Source organism: Anas acuta, chromosome 2 (genome assembly GCF_963932015.1).
Source record: "Anas acuta chromosome 2, bAnaAcu1.1, whole genome shotgun sequence".
NCBI classification, from domain to species: domain Eukaryota; kingdom Metazoa; phylum Chordata; class Aves; order Anseriformes; family Anatidae; genus Anas; species Anas acuta.
Genome location: NC_088980.1, coordinates 122,914,859 through 122,935,023, shown reverse-complemented (window position 1 = coordinate 122,935,023; position 20,165 = coordinate 122,914,859). Strand labels below are relative to the sequence as shown.

The window sequence follows — 20,165 nt, the reverse complement described above, 5'->3', positions numbered from 1 at the left end:
GCTTTTGACTTCCTCCATGGGCAACAATGAAACTTAATAGTCAGTCATATTGTATTAGGCTTCATAACTCTTTGGGTCCAGGCTGTCTGTAGACCCAGCTTCTCCAGTTCAGGGAGATAGAAGGTGGCAGACCTGGGTGTCCCACTTTCTGCACTGGCACTCCCAAAATATTATTCGTAACATGAGCAGTGCTTCTGTGTGGCAGCTACATCACCAGCACTACTGTAAAATCAGGACACTGATCGCCCCAGCACCTTCCTCCCTGGAGGATTATCCTGGTTCTGCATGCTGAGTAGACAGCCCTTACGGAGTGTGCTGCCATCCACCCCAGGCCTGTGATCCAAGGCTGGGTAAGAGTTCACACCTGGAGCTATTTGCTAGTTTCTGGGTGGCTTTCTAGTGGCAGAGTCATCTTAAGCATGTTCCCAGCAACCAGAGCAGCTTAGGCATTCTGAAATAACCTTTCTGCTGACCTGCAAGGAAACAATCCTGCTGAGGAGTGTAGCTTGTCTCAGTGTAGGTGTGTCTGACGGTGGGTGGGCAGCTTACCTTATCTGCCTGTTTCTACTCATCTATTCTCATCTCTAATCCCCTCGTTCTTCATCTGCAGGCTCCACGATGAGCCACACTGGGAAATTGGCCTTTTTCCCCTCCTTCCTCCTGTAGTTCAGCTTGATCTGATGTAATTTTGATGTCAAGCCACGTAAATGCTTTTTCAGCTGTAATGGTGAGGATTGCCAGGAGCAGAAGGAAAGCAAGAAATTAGGCTAGTGCTGCCATTGGAAGGTGTTTGTTAAAATTAGGTTCTAGGAAGAGAGGTGGCTTCAAACATTTCTGCCTTCAGGCTTGTTTTGCTGGGGCTGCTATGGTATTTGTGCTTTGTGTCCCTGAACTTCCTCCTGACACCTGCAGAGGTTTCAGTTGATATTGTGTTTCTGTCTGGCCTTACTGTTCCTGAATAACTACTGTGTATGACAAAAAATAAGTTGCACAAAAACAATAGGGGTGGGGAAGAAGATGAGATCAACTTTGCTCGTAAGTGTTCTCTTTGCTTGGCGTGCTGTATAGCAAGTATTATTATCTAGATACTCTCCCAGTTTAACTCAATCATATTTGGCAAAGAAAAAATATTTGTCTGCTCGATATCTGAAATTTGAGAAATTAAATGTCACTTGAGTGACTGCCTATTGAGTCCTCCATGTGCTGTAAACTGTAAGGTCAGCCCAGGCACTCATGCTCTCTATTGACCAGTATCAGTAGAGGAAGAAAAGTTAAATCAAACATTGACCAAACAAACAGCCTTTTAAAACTAACGAAAAATAAAGAATGGTTGGTTTATAGAATGGGAAATCTGTAAGCGCTGACTGATTCAGAGGAATAAGGAGAATGGTTATAGCTTTGAATGAATTTTACTGAAATTTGTGTGAAAGCAGATTCCAGAAGACCCTAAAAAAAACTTCTCAGCTCAATATCCTGTTGTGTTCCCGTAGTGTGAAATGCTAACAAAATAACTCATTCATCTGCAGTATCCTGGAGTTGTATGGTTATTATTTCCTATAAAAGGGTCATAGAAAGTTTAATTTTTCCTGCTGAGTTTAAGAGAAGCTGTGGATTATGGAAGGATTTGAGAATCAAAATAATGATGTAGGAGGGTTTGTTTTGGATTCTTTGTATTTTTAGGCATCCATCTGAAGTTCAAGGCTAGGACTGGTTACCTAACCTGCAAATGCTGTCCTGCTGGTTTGTAGTTTCACTTTTTTTAGAGGATTACACTTGGTTGCACTTCTGTTTTGCAAAACACATATCCATTGGTTCTAGCTCATTTTGAACACCCGGTCTTCCGGTGGCAAAAACCAAACAGAACTTTATGATCTATATATGCTTTATAAAGTATATACTTTACATTATTTATATCCTCTTCCACACAACTCCTACTGGCACATAGTTCTTTTGTTCTTTTGCAGTCTCCACAGTCCTAATCCTTCATGTGTTTCCAGACTGGTAGCTGGTTGCATGCTTGTGAATGGATTTTTTTAAGATTAATCTTACATGGGAAAAAATTAGTTTTAATTAAATACGATGTGTTAACTAAGAATCCATTATTACTGGAATCTGGTGTAGAATCTAGGATGCAACTCCAATTTTAAATCACTGTCTTGACTGTGAAAGCATTCTGGAAGTAAACAATGCGTTTTACTATTTTTCACATCTTTACAGTGTCCCTAAGACTTCAAAGTTGGTAAACTAGGTTAGGTAAAACAGGTCTCTAGGGCCATGGTGAATGTGTAACATATATGACTGAATAATTTGGGAATGGTAAAGCAGGACATCATCTTATTTCCTCACAAAGAAAATGTGGTTTGGACAAACACTGCGTTCTGTGTGATTTTTGGTGTCATTCATGTTGAAAAACGATTTATCCTTGAAGGTTGTTCAATGTATTTGCTGCTCTGTGGTTTAAGTACTTGTGTCCCCCTTTTTTCTCTAAAAGTCAGTTCCTAGTAACACATTATTTCTTTATAAATTGATGTTCAGACTTCAAGTAGAGCATTGGATATTTTAAATAAATAAATAAATAAATAAAAGATAATGCTGTTTTTAAATATGTATTTGTATAGTTTAAAATAACCCTATAGCCTTTCTCAAAGAAAACTGAATGATGTGGTTCCAGTGGCCAATCCACTACAGCAAAGCATTAGGGCCGTTGTGTTTTATGTTCTGTCTCCAGTTATTGAGAGTCCCCAGACAACTGAATTATGGTATCTTACCCCAAGAAGGTCTGTGCTGATCAGATGACTGCTATACAGTGTCATAAATCTTCCAAAGATAACACAGTTAGCTGAGAGGACGAAAAGAATGAGCTCAGTTGAAAACTAAGCTGTCTAGCAGTATGTATGTAGGTGTACCTGCCTCTTGTGTGTTCTTAAATCACTTCTCCTGGTTGTTTCTTTTACCGTAACCATTCTGTTCTTGCAGAGTATTCAGTGTGAAAGGCATGAAAAGTTTACAGGTGCAGATAGCTGCTGGATGTTTTTTTTAACAGAGAATATTAATTTTGTTTACCTTTTAAACTAAGTTAGTTCTGCATCACAAATTACAGTACTTAGAGTTTTAATATACTCGTTCTACATAATATTAAATTCACTAAATCTGCAAATGTGCTCCAGGCTGAAGGGAAAAGCAACGTGGATGTCACAAAAATAAGGTAATTTGTAACTCAGATATCCTGAAGATTTTTCTCCTTTCCCAAACCCACCTGATGGTTGTTCATAAAAATAAACAAGCTTTGTTGCTGTGAGCTAGGTAGAGCCAGGAAACAATAGGATCTCTATCAAGCACAGAACAATAGGTACGAACAATTGGAAGGAAAGCAGAAGGAAACGATCTCACAGTCAGGATGATAGCCGGTAGCCTCAGGACAATGAGAGCTTGATTGCTGTTGGTATTTTTGCAGGCTTTGTGACAAAGAAAGTTTTTTTTATGGAAGGACCTGAAGAATAATAAGGTAGTGCTAACAGTCTGTACAATGATTTCTTCTGTGCCTACAGAAGAGCAAAAGGGAGAAATGCACTAAAGCATGCATTTTTTTAATCATCTCTCTGTAGTGTACACTGAAGGTACTTAAATGAAAGCAGGTAAAGCGAAGTGTGTCCAGAATGGGAATTGGTTGCAAATCTTTACCTTGCTAGAAAAGAGCAACCAAATGCTTCAGCTCCGCAGTCAGCAGAGCCAACCCAGGAGCTTGCTGTTGTCTTTCCCTGCAGAGAGGCGTTTTTCTGTTCAGGTTTTGATCCCAGCTGTTGCCCTTGCCCTACCTCATCCCTTGTTCTGACATGCATTTAATATCGTAAACCAGTTAAACCCAATTTAAAACACAGTAAAACAAAAAAACCCTGCCAGAAAAGGTAGGGCGATTGGTGTTTTGTTTTAGTTTATTATTTTTTAATTGTATTAACGTATTGTCATTAAAATGGCACAGGTGGCTTCATGCCTGTTGCAAAGTAAGCAGTAAGGGCATGGCTGGGAGAAAAGCAGACCTTTTGTTGTTGCACTTCTCAAGGACCTCCATCAACACGTAGCAATTTGAGTTTTTATATAATCCCTCTGAACTGGGGGCTGTTGCTACAGTGATTGTCTTGTACTCATCGGGCTCCTCTGTCTCGCTCCATGTATTGGATCTAGGAGCTGTTGGCCACGGAGAAAGGTGAGAGAGTAATCTGATGAGAACTGATACAGTGAGAAAGGGAAGGATTGGTATTTTAACAGATGAGCTGATGGGTTTCAGAGGAGCAGTACCGCTGCTCCAGATGGTAGCCTGTGGTTTCTCAGGGTTAGTTGTCACGTCAGTTGTGGTAGGGGTGTGCTTATCTGTGACACAGAATGAGGAAACGTTATGTAGGGCAGGACATCAAGCTGAACCCTTAATGAAAGATCAAAGTTAAAAATGCCTGTCAGTTTACAATTATGGATGGTAGTAATTAGGGTTCATTTTCTCAAGTGCCTGAGAAGGAAAGAAAGCCAGAGGAGCGGCTGTCAGGACCATTTGTAGGCATGTTAAGCTCACTAATAGGCATCTGCAAGGAGATTGCCTGCTGGTAAGACTGATTTCTCAGTTGGCATAGAGGATGGAGTTACTCAGGGAATTTGTGGTAATATGTTAGACCGTCAGGAGGAAGGTGCCTCTACGTGCCTTGCTTCTACACCTCCTTACCATGTGGCATGAAAAGAACCAAGCTCTAGTAGTCGTAACACGCATACTGAAGAAACTTTTAAAATTCAGGCTGTTGAGCTAACTAAAACGGTACATAATCCATCTGTAGCCTTGTCAACTTTTTCTACTAGTAAGCATTATCTCCTGTTACAAAAAGATGAAAAAACTAAGGCTTCAGTGAACTGCAGTGCAAGTTAAAACTGGACTTCCAGATAGCAAATCGTTCATCACCTGAGTTTAACAAGGATGACAACTACGAGCTGTTTGTGGCTTGTGGCTTTGTGATCGCAGTAGTGCTTCAGAAAAGAGGGGGGGAAAAAAATGTAGAACTGTCTGTTTGTGCCTGGGCTCCACTTGTTTAGGTTGTCCTCTCAAGAGTTGCTGATTTTACTTTTTTTTAAACTAGCATAGACAAAGTTCTTCAAGGTTACTCCTCTGACAGAATTATTAATTAACGTTTGAAGGAGCTGTCTGCATTGACCTCTCAGGACTTCTCATTCGGGGACACACACAACTTTAAAAGCAGAGTGCTAAAATACCTGTAATACAGAGCATGTAGGTATGTTACATGAACAGAAGAGGCATACAAGTATAAAGAATGGGATTTGGCATGTTTTAACTCAGTTTCTCAATATCCAAGCTTCGTGAAGCCACCAAAAACTAGAAGGGAGAAGTGGAGCAGTACCAGGTACTTAACAAAAGATAGGGAAAATACAATACATAGAAGTAGAGGTGCTAGGGCAGTATAGAATATGTTCATATGGGGACAGAGGGGATGGGACAGGTGGTGAATATTTTAAATATATGAATAGGTTTTGGCAGAAGATTTTATTTTGGTGGCACTGGATTTTGTTACAGATTTTATATGTCCTCATCCCTAAATTATGCTTTCTGGTAGCAGAAGCAGGGCGTTAAATGTTCCGTGGAGATACTGAGTTGTTGCACAGAGAGGGTCAGAATTCAGGATGGTGCTGTGAATTTCAGTTTACCACTTCCTGGTTTTTAGAAGGTCCGTCAGTGACATAAACTGGATTTTGGGAGGAAAAATAGTATCAATAATGAGAGACTTCAGGTCATTTAATGAAACTGTTGTCTACAGTTCGTCTGCCCATGTGATACCTTTATGTTAGTTGGTTGCGTGTTGTTTTTCTGTTTTTATTTCTTTATTAATTTAAAGAAAAGCTTTCTAGTGGCATTTAGGTACTACTAGTTTGTAGGTTGTAGCATGAGATGCTGCTTAATGGTCATGCAGATAAGTGCATTTTCTCCAGCAAGCACAGTCAAGCATACGTGCTTCTCCACTGATGAGAAAACTATGGCACCACAGGTGGAGTAAGAAGGGACATTCAGCAAACTGGCTATCCAGGAGCAGAAGTGGCAGCTTGGTGAGATGGGCTTCTGATTTTTGAAGTGTTTGAGTCAGAGATGGGTGCTCTTTCTCCACTTGTTGGTACCGTGTGTGGACAGGGATGCTGATGATCCTGTGAGTGAAATTAGGTATGGTTTGATGAATAAATTACACGGCACTTCAAAGAACTTTTGTGCTTAACTTTGATTAAAGGTTAACTTTGATTAAAGTTAAAATACCTTTTGTAATGTACGAGCTTTCTGGTGCTCCCAGTGTTACCTTCCCTAAACATCCCACGTAATTGTTAACTCTGTCAAAGTCTTCAGTGCATTAAGCTCTTCCCTGTTTTCTGGCACCTTCTTCTGGAGTACAGTGATCAGTGTACATGATTGTGCTGTTGCAAACAAATCTCCCCTTTCCTTCTGCTTTCCCACACACTCTTGTGAGTGTCTTTGCACCTAGGCCTCAGCTTTACCTGTCTTTGTTTCTGCTCTTCAGTCCAGCCTGACTCTACCTCACATGTGTTCTTTAATTCTTTATTTACTTGATCTTTTAGGATACAAAACATATGCATATTTTTTGTGAAGTAAAAGAAGCAGGTACTAGCTCAAGTGGAAAGAAAGAAGTGAATTTCTGTGGAGAAAGCAGTAAAATATTCTAACATATATCCAGAAAGAATGTTTAGAAAGTGTGATTGTTGCACTTGTAGCTACCTATGCATATACGTAATCTCTGTTCTTCAGATGTGTATTTATTTGTAAAACAACTGATGGACAATTTGGATGGCCTTCTGTGTTTTCACGGGTAGTTTGTCATTGATGTTCTGTGTTTAGAAAATTCTAGGGTGTCTTTTTTTAGCCACCTGATAACTCCACTGGTTACGTACTGCAGTTACATGCTGTGAAACACATTTCCTATATACACTGATTAAAACACTCTGCTTAGCATATGTTAACATAACTGGTATGTATGATGTTTTGATATGGCAAAAAAAAATCCTTGAAAAACTTGATTAAATTACAGCTAAAGATATGTACTTATTTATATTTTAAAAGTAATCCAAAACTGATGTTTATTCATTAGCAGACTATTTCATTGACAGAAAAGTTTTGACTGGAAATACATGTGTTTGTTTACTTAGGCTTTGCAGACTATTTCTTTGACTAGAAAATGTGTGTGTTTGTTTATTTAGGCATTGCTCACTGCAGTAACATCCCAACACATAGAAATCCACGAAGGAACAGTGCTGCAAGCTGTAAGAACATGTTACAATATCTACCTAGCAAGCAAAAATCTCATAAATCAAACCACAGCCAAGGCCACTCTAACGCAAATGCTGAATGTCATATTTGCACGTATGGAAAACCAAGCAGTGAGTATCAGTATTTTTGTACAGAAAATAGTTCTTAAAAGCAAACCAGCTTGAGAAATTTGTCGTTGTTATTAAAGCTTCTGGTCTTTCCTAAGTTATGTAACTTCAAAAAAGAATCCGGCATCTTATATTATTCTTTCTGCATTTTGCTCTCTGAAAATAGGTGTGAAATGTGCTGGGGGGAAGGGGTGTTGTATAGGATTTAAAATTCTGAAAGTGGGCCTCTGTATTTAATAGATGTGATTGACTTCAGTTTCTATTCTCAGGCTGTCAAGAAGTGCCACGCTACCTGCTTAACACTGAATATAGAATAATTTAGTGTTAGTGAAATACTCAAATGTTGTGATGATAAACACTGAAGAAGTAATTCATAATTAAAACAGATATAACAAAAAAAAAAAAAAAACACACAGAACCCTTCACAATCATGTAATCACTTATCACTCTCATATATTTCTGCCACTGAAATTGTTGTAGTGAGTGGTCAGCAGGAACACCACCAGCAAATGTCGTGGGGCTTCTGCTGCTCATAATAAAGATCAATAAGGCAAAGCGATTGTCCTTATTCCTATTAAATTACAAGAACAAAAGTGGATGCTCAGATAGGAAAGCTGCTTGAATTCTCATCTAGTTGTAGAAGTAATTCTGCTGTACTATTACAAACTCGTAAGTTTTCTTTAAGATTATGTAGTGGATCGAAGCTTGTACTTGACTCCCTCTCAGAAGCAACTGCTTATTGGAACACAATGCCATCACACTCAGAGATTTATGATACATTTATAATAAGTAATGGCAAAAGCCATCCAGTTACACGCGTGCTTTGGGAAATCAATGTAGTTGCTGTCTTTTTAACCTACTCATTAAAGAAAAGGATTATTATTATCCTACACTGGCAGTCTTTGTTTTTGCTGGACTCTAAGTCTAGTCTTTATGCAAGCTGATAAGCTCTTTTGCTTGTTCTGGGCAACTTTTTTAATATGATAGCTAACAAGGGTGGAAGGAATTACTTAAGCTGTAACTTGAAAGGTAGTATCTACTCAGGGCACCCCAAAAAATGCATCATAGAAAGCTTTAAGCGGAAGAGTAAAGGGCTGAGATCACACTAGCCAAAATAACATTGTAAACGCTGGTCTCTGCAGGGATAGAAAGCCAGTGGTTAGAGCATCACCTCAAAGGACACCCAGTGTTGGTTTGACTTCAGTAACTGTTGTCTTAGTCTGTTAGACAAATTACAGATTCTCTTCTATTTTCAGGGATTCCAATGCGAGAAATCATTAAAGTCAAAATAACCTTTGTCTTTTGGTTTTTATGTTTTGTTTTGTTGTTGTTGTTGTTTTGTTTTTGTTTTTTGTTTTTGTTTTGACATGACAGTTTCTTTCTAAGGATCTGTCCTCTGAAGTCCTGTGGAAGTGCAGCCCTTTCTTCTCACTTTTATCTCCTGTTTTTTAGTTTATTTTTTCCTGTATGTTCAGTCAGCTTGCTAATTTTTTTTCCATTAACACCACAGGTTTGCAGGATAGGAGAAAATGAATCTTAAGTTTTCCTATGTGTTTCTCTTACTGAGAGCTTTAAAAAATAAAAATAAGAATTTGTCCTTTATGTTATGCCATACAGGCCTTATATATTGTCACGCCTCCTGGTTGAACTTCCTTGTTCAACAGGCTTCCTCGTATACTGGATGTACTTTTGTCATCCATTATACATAGTGAAGATACAGTAAGTGTAATGTGTAAAGTTGGGAAGCAGCCCTCTTGCAAAGACTTAGTCTGTGATATATTTTTTCATAATAACACAAACGATATATGTGCTTAAACTATTACAGGTTTATGAAGGCAATGTTTAAGCAGAGCCTATAGAGATTCCATGTTTATTAAATAACATACAGTGTGTATATAGCTCATTGTTTTGTTTTGATGATAAAATGTTTGTGTCATTGCAATGTATTTCTAGCTTCAGGAAGCCAAACAGATGGAAAAGGAAAGACACAGACAGCAGCAACACCATCTACAGCAGTCTCCAGTAAGCCATCATGAGCCTGAGTCACCTCAGTTGAGACATATTCCAACACAGACTGATCAGCTGTCTAAAGAACATGAGAGAGAGCTTGACCACAACACAAATGATGTGGACAAGAACCTTCAGGAAGATTTAGAGGCAGAAAATGGATCTGATATTTCTAGTGCTGAAAATGAACAGACAGAAGCCGACCAAGCCACAGCAGCAGAAAGTAATCAGTGTGTATTTCTGTTTCATGGAGGGAGGGAAAAGGTCTGTAAAAAGAAAGGCTGAGGACTGTCTTTTTTCACCTCCCAAGCCTGGAGTCAGGCATATAGATATTTTTTAATAATTGAGTATAGTCCTTGTTATCACTGTTAAGCTTTATCACTGGTATCCTTTATTCTTGGGCTCTTGTACTCTTGCAGCAGATGCCTCTTTGCACCTGTGTGGTGTTACAAAAGTTCTGAAAATAACATCTCAAAGCCAGCAGCTTTTGGTGTTTAATGTATGTGAAAATACAAAATGGATGTATTTGTCTTCTGTTGGCATAGGCCTGCGTATTATTTACCATTTACAAGTTAAACATTGGAATGTTTGTGCTCTACAAATACTGCTTTCAAAACATCCAGAAACTATGTTGGTTTTTTTAATGTATACTCTTCTATTAGTAGATTTGTAATTGAATTTTAAGTATTAAATGCAAGCAAAGTATGTGCTTAATTTATTAATTTCTCTCCTTTTTTTTTTTTTTTTTAAGATCTTTCTAAAGCTGATGGAGGAACATATGATGGTGAAAGCAATGAGTGTGAAGAGAAGGCACAAGAAATTGTGGAAAGTATTGTGCAGGAAATGGTGAACATAGTAGCTGGAGGTATTACATTAATATATGACTGCAGTATGAATCTTGACATTAAAGATTATTTTAACATGAATATTTAACTAAAATACATCATTGTTTATATAATATTTATATGCTAAAGAAAATAGTTTCAGTTGTCTGACCTTAGTTGTGTGTTATTTAGCAGTTAAATGGGCAAGATTTCATGCATTAATTTACACTTCCTATACTGAAGATGAATGTTATGTTAAAAAAAAAAATCTAGTTTGTTTTATTTTTATGTTTTATTCCTGCATAATCTCTTCAAAAATGGGCCCGTCTCTGTAGTAGCAGAGAAGCATTAAATTTTGAGTTTGTTGAGAATTGTATATATAATCTGTGACTTTTTCTTTCCTGATACTTGTAGGAAACTTGTTAGAATAGTGAACCTGGCAATGTAAAGTTCTAAGTTGTTTTTAATCATAATTTTCATTATTATTATATATTAATTATATATTATTATATATTTCATTATTATTATCATAAATTTCATTATTATTTTTTAGTTATATAAAGCCATATAAATTCTGCCTTCAGCTCCTCCTTATGATACTTTTGCTCCTGGTAGTTTTTATATTTGAACATTTGATTTAAGCTCTTTTTACTTTGCATTCTTACTTAACCTTTGTTATAATTTTTTTTCTTTTCTACTAGATATAGAAGGGACTGCTGAAAGTGCGAGTGGTGATGGCACGATTGTAACATTAGAGGACGGCAGTGACAGTGAAAACATTCAGGCAAATGGAATTCCAGGGACTCCAATTTCTGTTGCTTATACACCATCTTTACCAGATGACAGATTATCTGTCTCTTCCAATGATACTCAGGTACAGGCAGGTATAAATTAGGAAATACTGAAAAGGAGTAGGATATTTGAAGTATTGCCCAACACTTGTGCAGAGAATGTTTGATGTAAGTCGGTAAAATAAGTTACTCAGATGAGTTCAAGTATTGTGGTGTTCTAAACATAATGTTATTTCAGTGCAGTATATACATTTATTTTTTGTAAATAAATATTTGTATGTGATTACTTTTTTTATCGTGACTACCATATTTTTAGCTGCGGTATTAGAAGTGTTTCAAGATTAAGGAACTGTTAGGTTTTTCAAAATGCTTCTAAGAAGCAATAAAACTAGCATTCAAATACACATTTAGTAAAGAGTGTAACCTGTTATAGACATACTTGGATAATTTTCACATGCTTTTTTCACATGATAAATATAAATTGAAAGCCCATAGCATGCTGTACTGCTGTGATTCTGGATAAAAAGCTTTGTCTTCTACCATTAAGAAGAGAAATATGAGAACACACTACTATTGTGGTATCAGATAACAGCATATGCATAGTATCAACTGACGGAGGGTCTCTGTTATCAAAGTACTGAATAATTATGTTTGGGGATAATAGATTGCAAGCTTGAAAAGCAACAGTCACACATGCCATATAAGTGGAAGATTAACACTAAACATTTTGCTGATGTAAGGAAAACAATACCAAATGGCACAAACTTAGAGCAATGCATCATACAATAGAAGTATTGCCAGATGTATGTTGACACAGATATGTAACTGCTTGCATTCTATTGGAATGTCAGTCATTTTTCTTAAACTAGTTATCTACTGAAAATGACTGAAGGCAGTTCCCTTGCAAGTTGTCTTATTTAAACTTGACCCGTATAGCTTCATGATGTTACAGCTTAATGTAATTCTGGATTTTATCAAGATAGCAAATTTTATTAGGGATTTTATTCATTTTAACTGGACTGCAGAATTCTTTTTTCTTTTAATTTAGTCTTGAGACCCTAAATCTATAGTGAACTGGTTATATTTGTATAATATCTTAACTTCTTGTTGCTAGGAGGTGGGGATTTCCCTACACACCCTGCTAATGCAAAATGGAATACTGAAATATGTTAACTTCTTTAGGAATCTGGAAATTCTTCAGGACCTACACCTGGTGCTAAGTTTTCCCACATTTTACAAAAGGATGCCTTCCTTGTATTCAGGTCACTGTGTAAACTCTCCATGAAGCCCCTGTCAGATGGACCGCCAGATCCAAAGTGAGTAGAATTAAGAATTCTCATAATAAATCTTTTTTAAATTTGAAAATAAAAATAAATTATTTTTAACGTTTTGAGGCTCCACAGTTATTGAAAGAATAATAGTATGGTTAAAGAAACTTCAAAAAGGTACTTTCTGTGTTCTAATACATTTTTTGCATGTGAAATGAAAGCATCTGCTATTACCCATCTGTTCTCTAGAAGTTTCTTAATAATGCCTTCACTGCCTGTAAGTACATCATGTTCTTCCTAGTTCCTCTGTGTGATGATTTTCAGCAGGGTCTGTAAAGAAGGTATTAAGTTGGTTTAGGTCTCAGCTATTGTTACTCTGCTTTTAGGTAATACATATGTTTATAACCATAGTCAATTACACCCCACAAGTTTTTTTCTCTTACATGTTAGGTATCCAGTCAATATACCCATCTGTACTTCGTCTTAATAAATTCTCTTTGCGTTGAACTAGAATTGGTTATGGCAAGTTGGTGTTACGATGTGTTCTGTTCTCTTGTTCTGTTCTCTAGCTCAGGTTGGACACTTGGCAGCTGCCTTAACCAAAACACAAATGTTTTGCAAATGAAGTCTGTATTTACCTGGTTTGAAAATCTTGCCTTTTGACCGAAGATATCCTGTTTTCAGTTTGGCTTAGAGAATTGTTTGCTGCTAAACAACAAAAATAAGATATTGTCCTCTATGGTTGGGTGCCAGTATTACCATGTCTGGTGGCAATGAACTTTGCTTTTCTGATCTCTCATGGAATCCATATGCCTCTTTTGTTCTGCATGTTAGAAAAACTCACTAATAAGTTTCAAGAAGATTCCTTTTTTGTTCCGAAGATACTAAAACTATAAAATGAGCAGTGATGAAAGGCCCAAAATCCTTTAAAATAAAGTCACGTTTACTGTTCCAGGGTCTAACTTCTAAATTAGGTAACTTTAAGACAGCTTAGTTTAATCACCAATATCAGTGTGGTAGGTTTAATAAACTGAAAATTATAATATAGTAGAAAGGGGTTTGAAGGGTTAGTCTAGAACCTTTTTCAAACTGTTATCTACTGATGCACTGTGGAAAGTCAGGATGTTCAGGAGCGAAGATTGAAACATGAGGTTTTTCCTCACCATTATTTGAGAATTTGTCTTCCAGGAAGTGCCATGAAAATCCTGTGGGTTTAGTCAGTTCTCTGACACTAAGAATGTCCATTTATAAAAGGCTTTAATGGATTAGCTCACCCGGGAAGGGCAGCAATAGCTAATAAGGTGCTTGGAGCATCTCATCTGAATCAGTGGAGTTCTTGATGTTCATAGTAGACCTGATTAAGCTCTCCATCTAAAACAAATTAGAGGAAATGATGTTTAAGACAACAGGAATTATCTGCAGAGACAGTCAAAGATGTCCTGTGTTTGGAGAAGCATCTAGAATTTTTCTGTGCTTCTGAGGCATTGATGGCTTTTTTGAACTATTATAAACATGCTGTAATTGGAAAAGGAGGCATAGGATACCTACAGAGCTTAAATAAATAAATCTGTCTGCCTCTCGACAGTGAAATTAGCCATGAAGTGTTTAATGAAACTACTTTAAAATTTTAGCTAACTGGATGCAGAACTTTAGCATAGTCACAAGGCTGAGAGCTGAGATCAAGATTCTGCTCCTTGGGAACTTGCTGATGTTTTTGTCTCCTTTTTCCCTACAATAAAATAAGATGTGGGAGAAATATCCTGAAGTTTTGTGCATTAGATTTCCGTCCTTAAGCTTGTTTTAAGTTAAGTAGGCTTATGCATCCCTACAGAACTGATAAGGCCAACAAATTTAGACTTGGGTTATGAGTTGATGCTCACTGGAAATGGTCAATATTTAATATTTTATTTACATTTTAAATTCTCTTTATACTTAAATTCTTAAATGAATAGCAAAGTAAGACAAGGTCGTGTGCTGTCTGTACTATTAATGCAATGTCACGCAAAAATAAAGCCTTTTTGCATCGAAAAGTGTTATATTAGGCTACATGCAGTTGTGCAGTCCCTGAAGAAAGGCATTTTCACGAAGAACTCATACTGAGAGCTGTTTCGGGGCTTTTATGTTGACTCTGGGGTCATTAGGAGGAACAAGAGGAGCAAATTCCTCACTCACTTTGGCTACTCTAAAGTGTCTTCAGACAAGAAGTTTAAGTTCGGGATTTTATTTTAGGAGTTTGAAATGGTGGCAAAGTGATTGTTTTTCCAGCCCGCTTTGTTTGCCAGCATGCAGGACCCATCGAGTTTATTCATAAGATATTTGTTTTGAATTTGAGCTTTTATTTTAGCCAGTCTATTTCAATTAAGCTGGTATTTTTGCAGAATAGAGCAAATAACGAAGTATTATGTGTGTGACATGTGGCGAGAAGAGATCCGTACCATATCTGGGCTGTACTATTTGAAAAATGTCCTTTCATTGTTCCTCACGTTTCATAACTGTCCTCTGTCAGTGGGTGGTTGTTCAACAAAAGCTGGGCAGTCTTGTTGGGAAAACCATTTCTGTCTGTACTTTTTTTTGAGATGATCACAAGTGGGAAGGAGCTTTGGGAGTCTGAGGAAAGAAAGCTTTTCTCCCAGAATGCTATTTAAATTGCATTATGTTTTCATAGATACAGATTTCTGTCCTCTACACGTTTTTGTTGTTTTTACCATAAATAGTAGCTCTGTTCTGACACGAAATCTAGCTTTTTTTCAGTCTGCAATGAAGCATGGTGTTACCGTGGAGCTCTTGACTATACTACAGTTGCCTGATTTTGCTAATGCCACACTTAAAATAGGCACGTAATGAATCCTAGCTGCTCTTGGAGTGGGATGGGGCCAGTGACTGATACATAATGTAAAATACCACATTTAGAGGAAAGAGATGTCAGTGCTGGGAGGAAGTAGGTCAGGCAGTTACAGCTGTTGTCTTTGTTGTCCTTCAGCTCTCTTCCCATGCTGGTGAAAATAGAGAAGAAGAATGAATTTCTAAAGTCACTTCTCACCTTTCAGTACTCAGGATTCTGTAGATAGGATGGATCTTTTATATGGGATCTTCCAAACTCTATTAAAAGGGAGGGAAAAAAAAGTACTCTATTCATCCTTTGACTAAGAAAGGACAGCATTGCCTGCTCTTGCCACTGTTAAGAGGTGTGCTGTGTTATAGAAGAGAGGATTGGTAGTAGTGGTAGGAAACAGTAACTGGTAAAGGTTATTCTTGCCCACCCTCTTGGCTGAAGGGTGATAGTTTAACAGAAAAAATCATCTTTTCATGACTCTTTCTATACCATATTTTTTTCAAATTTGTGATTATTGCATGAGTGTTCCACGTAAAAAGTCACTATGGAGTATTGATTTCTCAAAAGAATGTTTGTTTGTTTGTTTTATGACTTACCTTGGGCTGACACATGCTGTATTGTTTCATTCCAGATCTCATGAACTGCGATCAAAGATTCTTTCATTGCAGTTGCTTCTGTCCATTCTGCAAAATGCAGGACCTGTCTTCAGGACAAATGAGATGTTCATTAATGCTATTAAGCAGTATCTTTGTGTTGCACTGTCAAAAAATGGAGTCTCATCAGTTCCAGAAGTTTTTGAACTTTCACTTTCCATATTTCTTACCCTCCTCTCAAACTTCAAGACTCATCTAAAGATGCAGATCGAGGTACGTTACATGACTTTCTAATTTTAAAGGGGAAGGAGGGGTGTTAAGTCTATATTGATATGTCTTGCTCAGAGAAATTTGTTTTTCTTCCTGAATCTCAGCTTTTGCATAAGGTTTGCCAGATTTACCCATGCACAGAAGCTCTTTCTCATCCAGTGGTAATGGGTGAAATGCCCTTGAAACCCCGTTTGAGTAAACCAGCAGCATTTCCCTTGATACTCTTACAGATTAAATATGATTTGCTCTGTAACATCAGTTGAGGCAGTGACAAGTTCATTGGTGAAGTGGAAAGTGATGGGAAACTTTTGTAGGGAGGGTTGTTCAAAGGAAATAAAATCCATCATATTTTAACTTAAACATAAAATGAAGTCTCTAAAACGAAGTAGGCCATTTCATCACTTAATAGTAGACATTTACATAAATTAATAATTTTTACTGTGCAAAATGTGCTTTGATTTACAGATTGCCTCATAAGTGTGGAAGTGAAGTATGAAATGATGTAGGGAATGTCAATAATATTTTTGTTACAGGACCTTGATTTCAGGGATTTCTTCTTTCATGGATGTCAGTGTATGAGTTGGTGTCACGGTAGCTGCAGAGGAAGAACCTAATTATCATAAGTTTGATGGTACTCATTATCTATTACAAAGTACAGGGGACAGCAGTTTCAAGAAACTTATTCTTTTTCCTGGTTGTGAATAAAGAATTCCTCTCCTTTCAGCTGCTGATCCTAAAGGTTATTCGGAAGATGTGGGTAGACAAGTAGATATCTTCACATTCAGTTTTTGTCTTGGAGCTGTAAGGAGAGCCATATGCTCTGATTTACAATATGCAAAATCTATATATTTTGGGATTGAGGCAGTATTCTTCATCTGTTTAAGAAATTCTTGGCATATTTTAAAATATAATTTCAGATTCTGTTGCAAGTGACCCTCACGTGGTCTTTTGACATAAGTTTTCAGCTAATGCTGTCCTCTGACAGTTAAAATAGTGGGTCTTACCTGAATTATTTTGCAACTGTATTTCTTAAATGGGTCACTGAATATATTTGCAGTAATGTTTGGGCTAACTCTGAGACACTTTTCCTTCTCCCCACTTCTATGCTTAAAGGTTTTCATGCAAATCCAGTCATAGGTATCATATCAATGAATTTCAGGTGTCACTTGACTGTACTTACCATTTTTCAGCAACAGTAAATAAGCTATCACTTCTCTATTTTCAGTTGACCAAACTAAATAATGAGCTCTTTTCTGGTTTAATTTCATGATATGCTAGAAATAAAGTGTCGACTCAATATTATTTGCAATAAGTGCTACATACTATTTTTAAATACTTAAATATACGTAATTAGTACTGCTTGGAGAAATTGGTCATCCCAAGATACTCTTGTCCAAAGATGATACCAAAGGCAAGAAGTCTGTATAAGAAGCATAGAGATTTAAAGTGTCACCGTAGTATGCAGCCCATGCAGCTAATTTCTCTTGTAGCTTAAAGATTTGGGCTTAGTTTTTATACTTAAAATGTTTCTCTGCTTCATCAGTGATTTTTTTTTAAACTCTCTACAAGAAAAATAGTCTTCCTGATTCTACGGTGTATATAGCATTACTGTCTTTCAAACAAATAAATAAAAATGTAACTAAGGATTGCTTTTAGCATGATCTTTATTAAAATTTTGTCTTCCTCTGTTGAATTCCACAAAGTTGTGGCTAAAATCAGTACTCCAAGTGTTTTTAAGCTCTTGAAATTATATTCCACTTAAATCAGTCTTTGATACGTTGTGTGTTGAACTCCTTGTGTTTTGTAGGGATCCTTACTAAAAAAGTAACTGGGATTGCACTCTATGCATGCTTTTCCTCCAAGGAGGCCAACAAAATGTAAATTTTTCTAGTGAATTTTGCTTGGGGCGATATCTGTACCATCAAAGATGTTTGAAAATCAATGCTGCCAGTTTTCCCCAAACATGTGACAAGGCAAAATTAGCCTTGTACTTATCTCTACCTATCTAATAGCATGAAATCTCTGTATAAAACACACACACACAAAACTGTCATATAAGGGAATATCTAATATTAAAAGCAGGGGTAGTTATGTATTTGGATGTTTGCATGCTGCTCTCAGAGAACGGGAGCTTGAAGGCCTGGGGCTGTTGGCACCATTCTGGAAGAAACCCGCTGATAGATTTGGTAGCCACAACTGGCTGTGGAGAGGTGAGCGCTCAGGGGTGCAGAGCAGTGATGTAACGCTGCGTGGGATGGTGATGCAACACCATCGAGCAGTTCACATTTTGGGTTCATATGCTCTCACAGCTGTTGCTGCCACTTAGGGAAGAAGCAAGAGAAAAAAGCCTGCTGTAGATGCTAAGCATGCTTAGCTGAAATATGCAGGGTATAATACTAGTGTATCTCATGAGGGATACACTCAATTAAGGGAGGGTAAAATAGTCACTGTTCTGAATAAAAGCATCTGCACTGAAGCAATTTCAGAGAAAACTACTGTCCGTTTTGGAAGATGGTCATCCTATTAATGGATGTGCTGCGTTTTTTGTGCTGTGCCTGACCAGCGCTCATCTTAGAACAGTGCGATACTGTAGAGTGATTATTCTGTGTCAAGATGTTTCCCATTCTAATGATACTGATACTTTAAATTGGCATGATTTGCTGTTTATTACATCTGTGCCGTATCATCATCTTGTAGGGAAGGTCTTTTGTGGTAAGGTAATCATCTCTTCTGTCCAAACCTCAAATGATACTGAACTCTAAGAGCAGCATAGAATTCTTGTTAGACTAAATTGACATTCACAATTTCACAGCACTGGTATGTAAGTAGTGAAGTCCTAATTTCAGCATGTCAAACATAAGTTGTTTTTCCACCTTTCAGTTTTTTCCCTTCTCTCCTGTCCTTCTAGAATGCTTCTTCCATATTATCTGTATGCTTTCAGAATTACGTGCATCAGAATGTTAGCTGTCAAATTTCATTACAATGTTTGTAATAGATTTTTTTTCCCTCTTCCTGAAATGGTTCATAGGTATTCTTCAAAGAAATTTTCCTGTATATCTTGGAAACCTCTACTAGCTCATTCGATCATAAATGGATGGTTATACAAACTCTGACACGGATATGTGCAGGTACTAAGGACTGCTTGGCTCTCGTTTTTACATTTTTATGCTGAAGAACAAAATTGTACTTGCCTTTCAACGAGCTACGTAGTTTTTGTTCCAAGGTTGACAATGTCACTTTTTTATAGATGCCCAGAGTGTGGTGGACATCTACGTGAACTATGATTGTGATTTGAATGCTGCAAACATATTTGAAAGGCTGGTTAATGACCTGTCGAAAATTGCTCAAGGAAGGGGTAGCCAAGAGCTTGGCATGTCCAATGTTCAGGTAAAAGAAATTCTGCCAAACTTTATGAAATTGCATGTTCCTTGGAATGGTAAATTAGGGCTAAACTCTTCAGTCAACTAATGTATTTCTTTTGAAATCTATTCTAGGAATTAAGCTTGAGAAAGAAAGGATTGGAATGCTTAGTATCGATCCTGAAGTGCATGGTGGAATGGAGTAAGGATCAGTACGTAAATCCCAATTCTCAGACAACACTTGGTAAGACATGAGATGCCCTTCTTATGGTTTTAGTAATGAGATGTTGCAGGAATTTAGTGTATTTCTCCAGTATTTTGATATTTTTAGTTTCTAGATTGGTAAAACCCCTTGGGGAGGGGGGGAGGCACAATATTTCTATGTTTTTGGGGATAGTATAAAGTATACATTTTTCGATTGGTGTCACTTGAACAAGTTGTTTTTCTTAATTGTCTGAATCCCTGGAATGCTACTACATTGAAAATGACTAAATGCTGTTATTTCACACATTTCTAACTTTAAAGGGACTATAAAATGTACTTTGAAGCACTTCTAATTTCTTATTGATTAAATTACTACTAAAGCAACCCGGATGGGGAGTGGAAATTCTATAGCTATGCATTAATAGATTAAAAAAAAATCAATGTTGCAAGCAGTGAAGTAACTAAATCATTACTTGCTTTAATCTTGTTTCTATCTGACCTCAGATTAAAAGTCTTAAAGTTATACCAGAATTTTCAGATTAAGGGTTTAAAGTTGGTAGTTGAATTACCAATTTAAAATGGAAGTTG

General features: G+C 37.1%; 1 protein-coding gene across 3 annotated transcripts in view; it reads left to right on the top strand.

Annotated features, from left to right (window-relative positions):
- ARFGEF1 (ARF guanine nucleotide exchange factor 1) overlaps positions 1-20,165 on the top strand; it is a 91,702-nt gene that overhangs the window by 36,886 nt on the left and 34,651 nt on the right. Inside the window, exons 5-13 of one of the 3 annotated variants that reach the window (XM_068672024.1) lie at positions 7,252-7,431; positions 9,382-9,658; positions 10,187-10,300; positions 10,961-11,139; positions 12,233-12,366; positions 15,783-16,017; positions 19,043-19,142; positions 19,262-19,401; positions 19,509-19,617. In XM_068672024.1, the coding sequence (XP_068528125.1) occupies positions 7,252-7,431; positions 9,382-9,658; positions 10,187-10,300; positions 10,961-11,139; positions 12,233-12,366; positions 15,783-16,017; positions 19,043-19,142; positions 19,262-19,401; positions 19,509-19,617 (1,468 nt within the window). Of the gene's footprint in view, positions 1-7,251; positions 7,432-9,381; positions 9,659-9,680; positions 9,700-10,186; positions 10,301-10,960; positions 11,140-12,232; positions 12,367-15,782; positions 16,018-19,042; positions 19,143-19,261; positions 19,402-19,508; positions 19,618-20,165 lie in introns of those variants that run through there. The other 2 variants (XM_068672025.1, XM_068672026.1) reach the window with 2 other exon arrangements.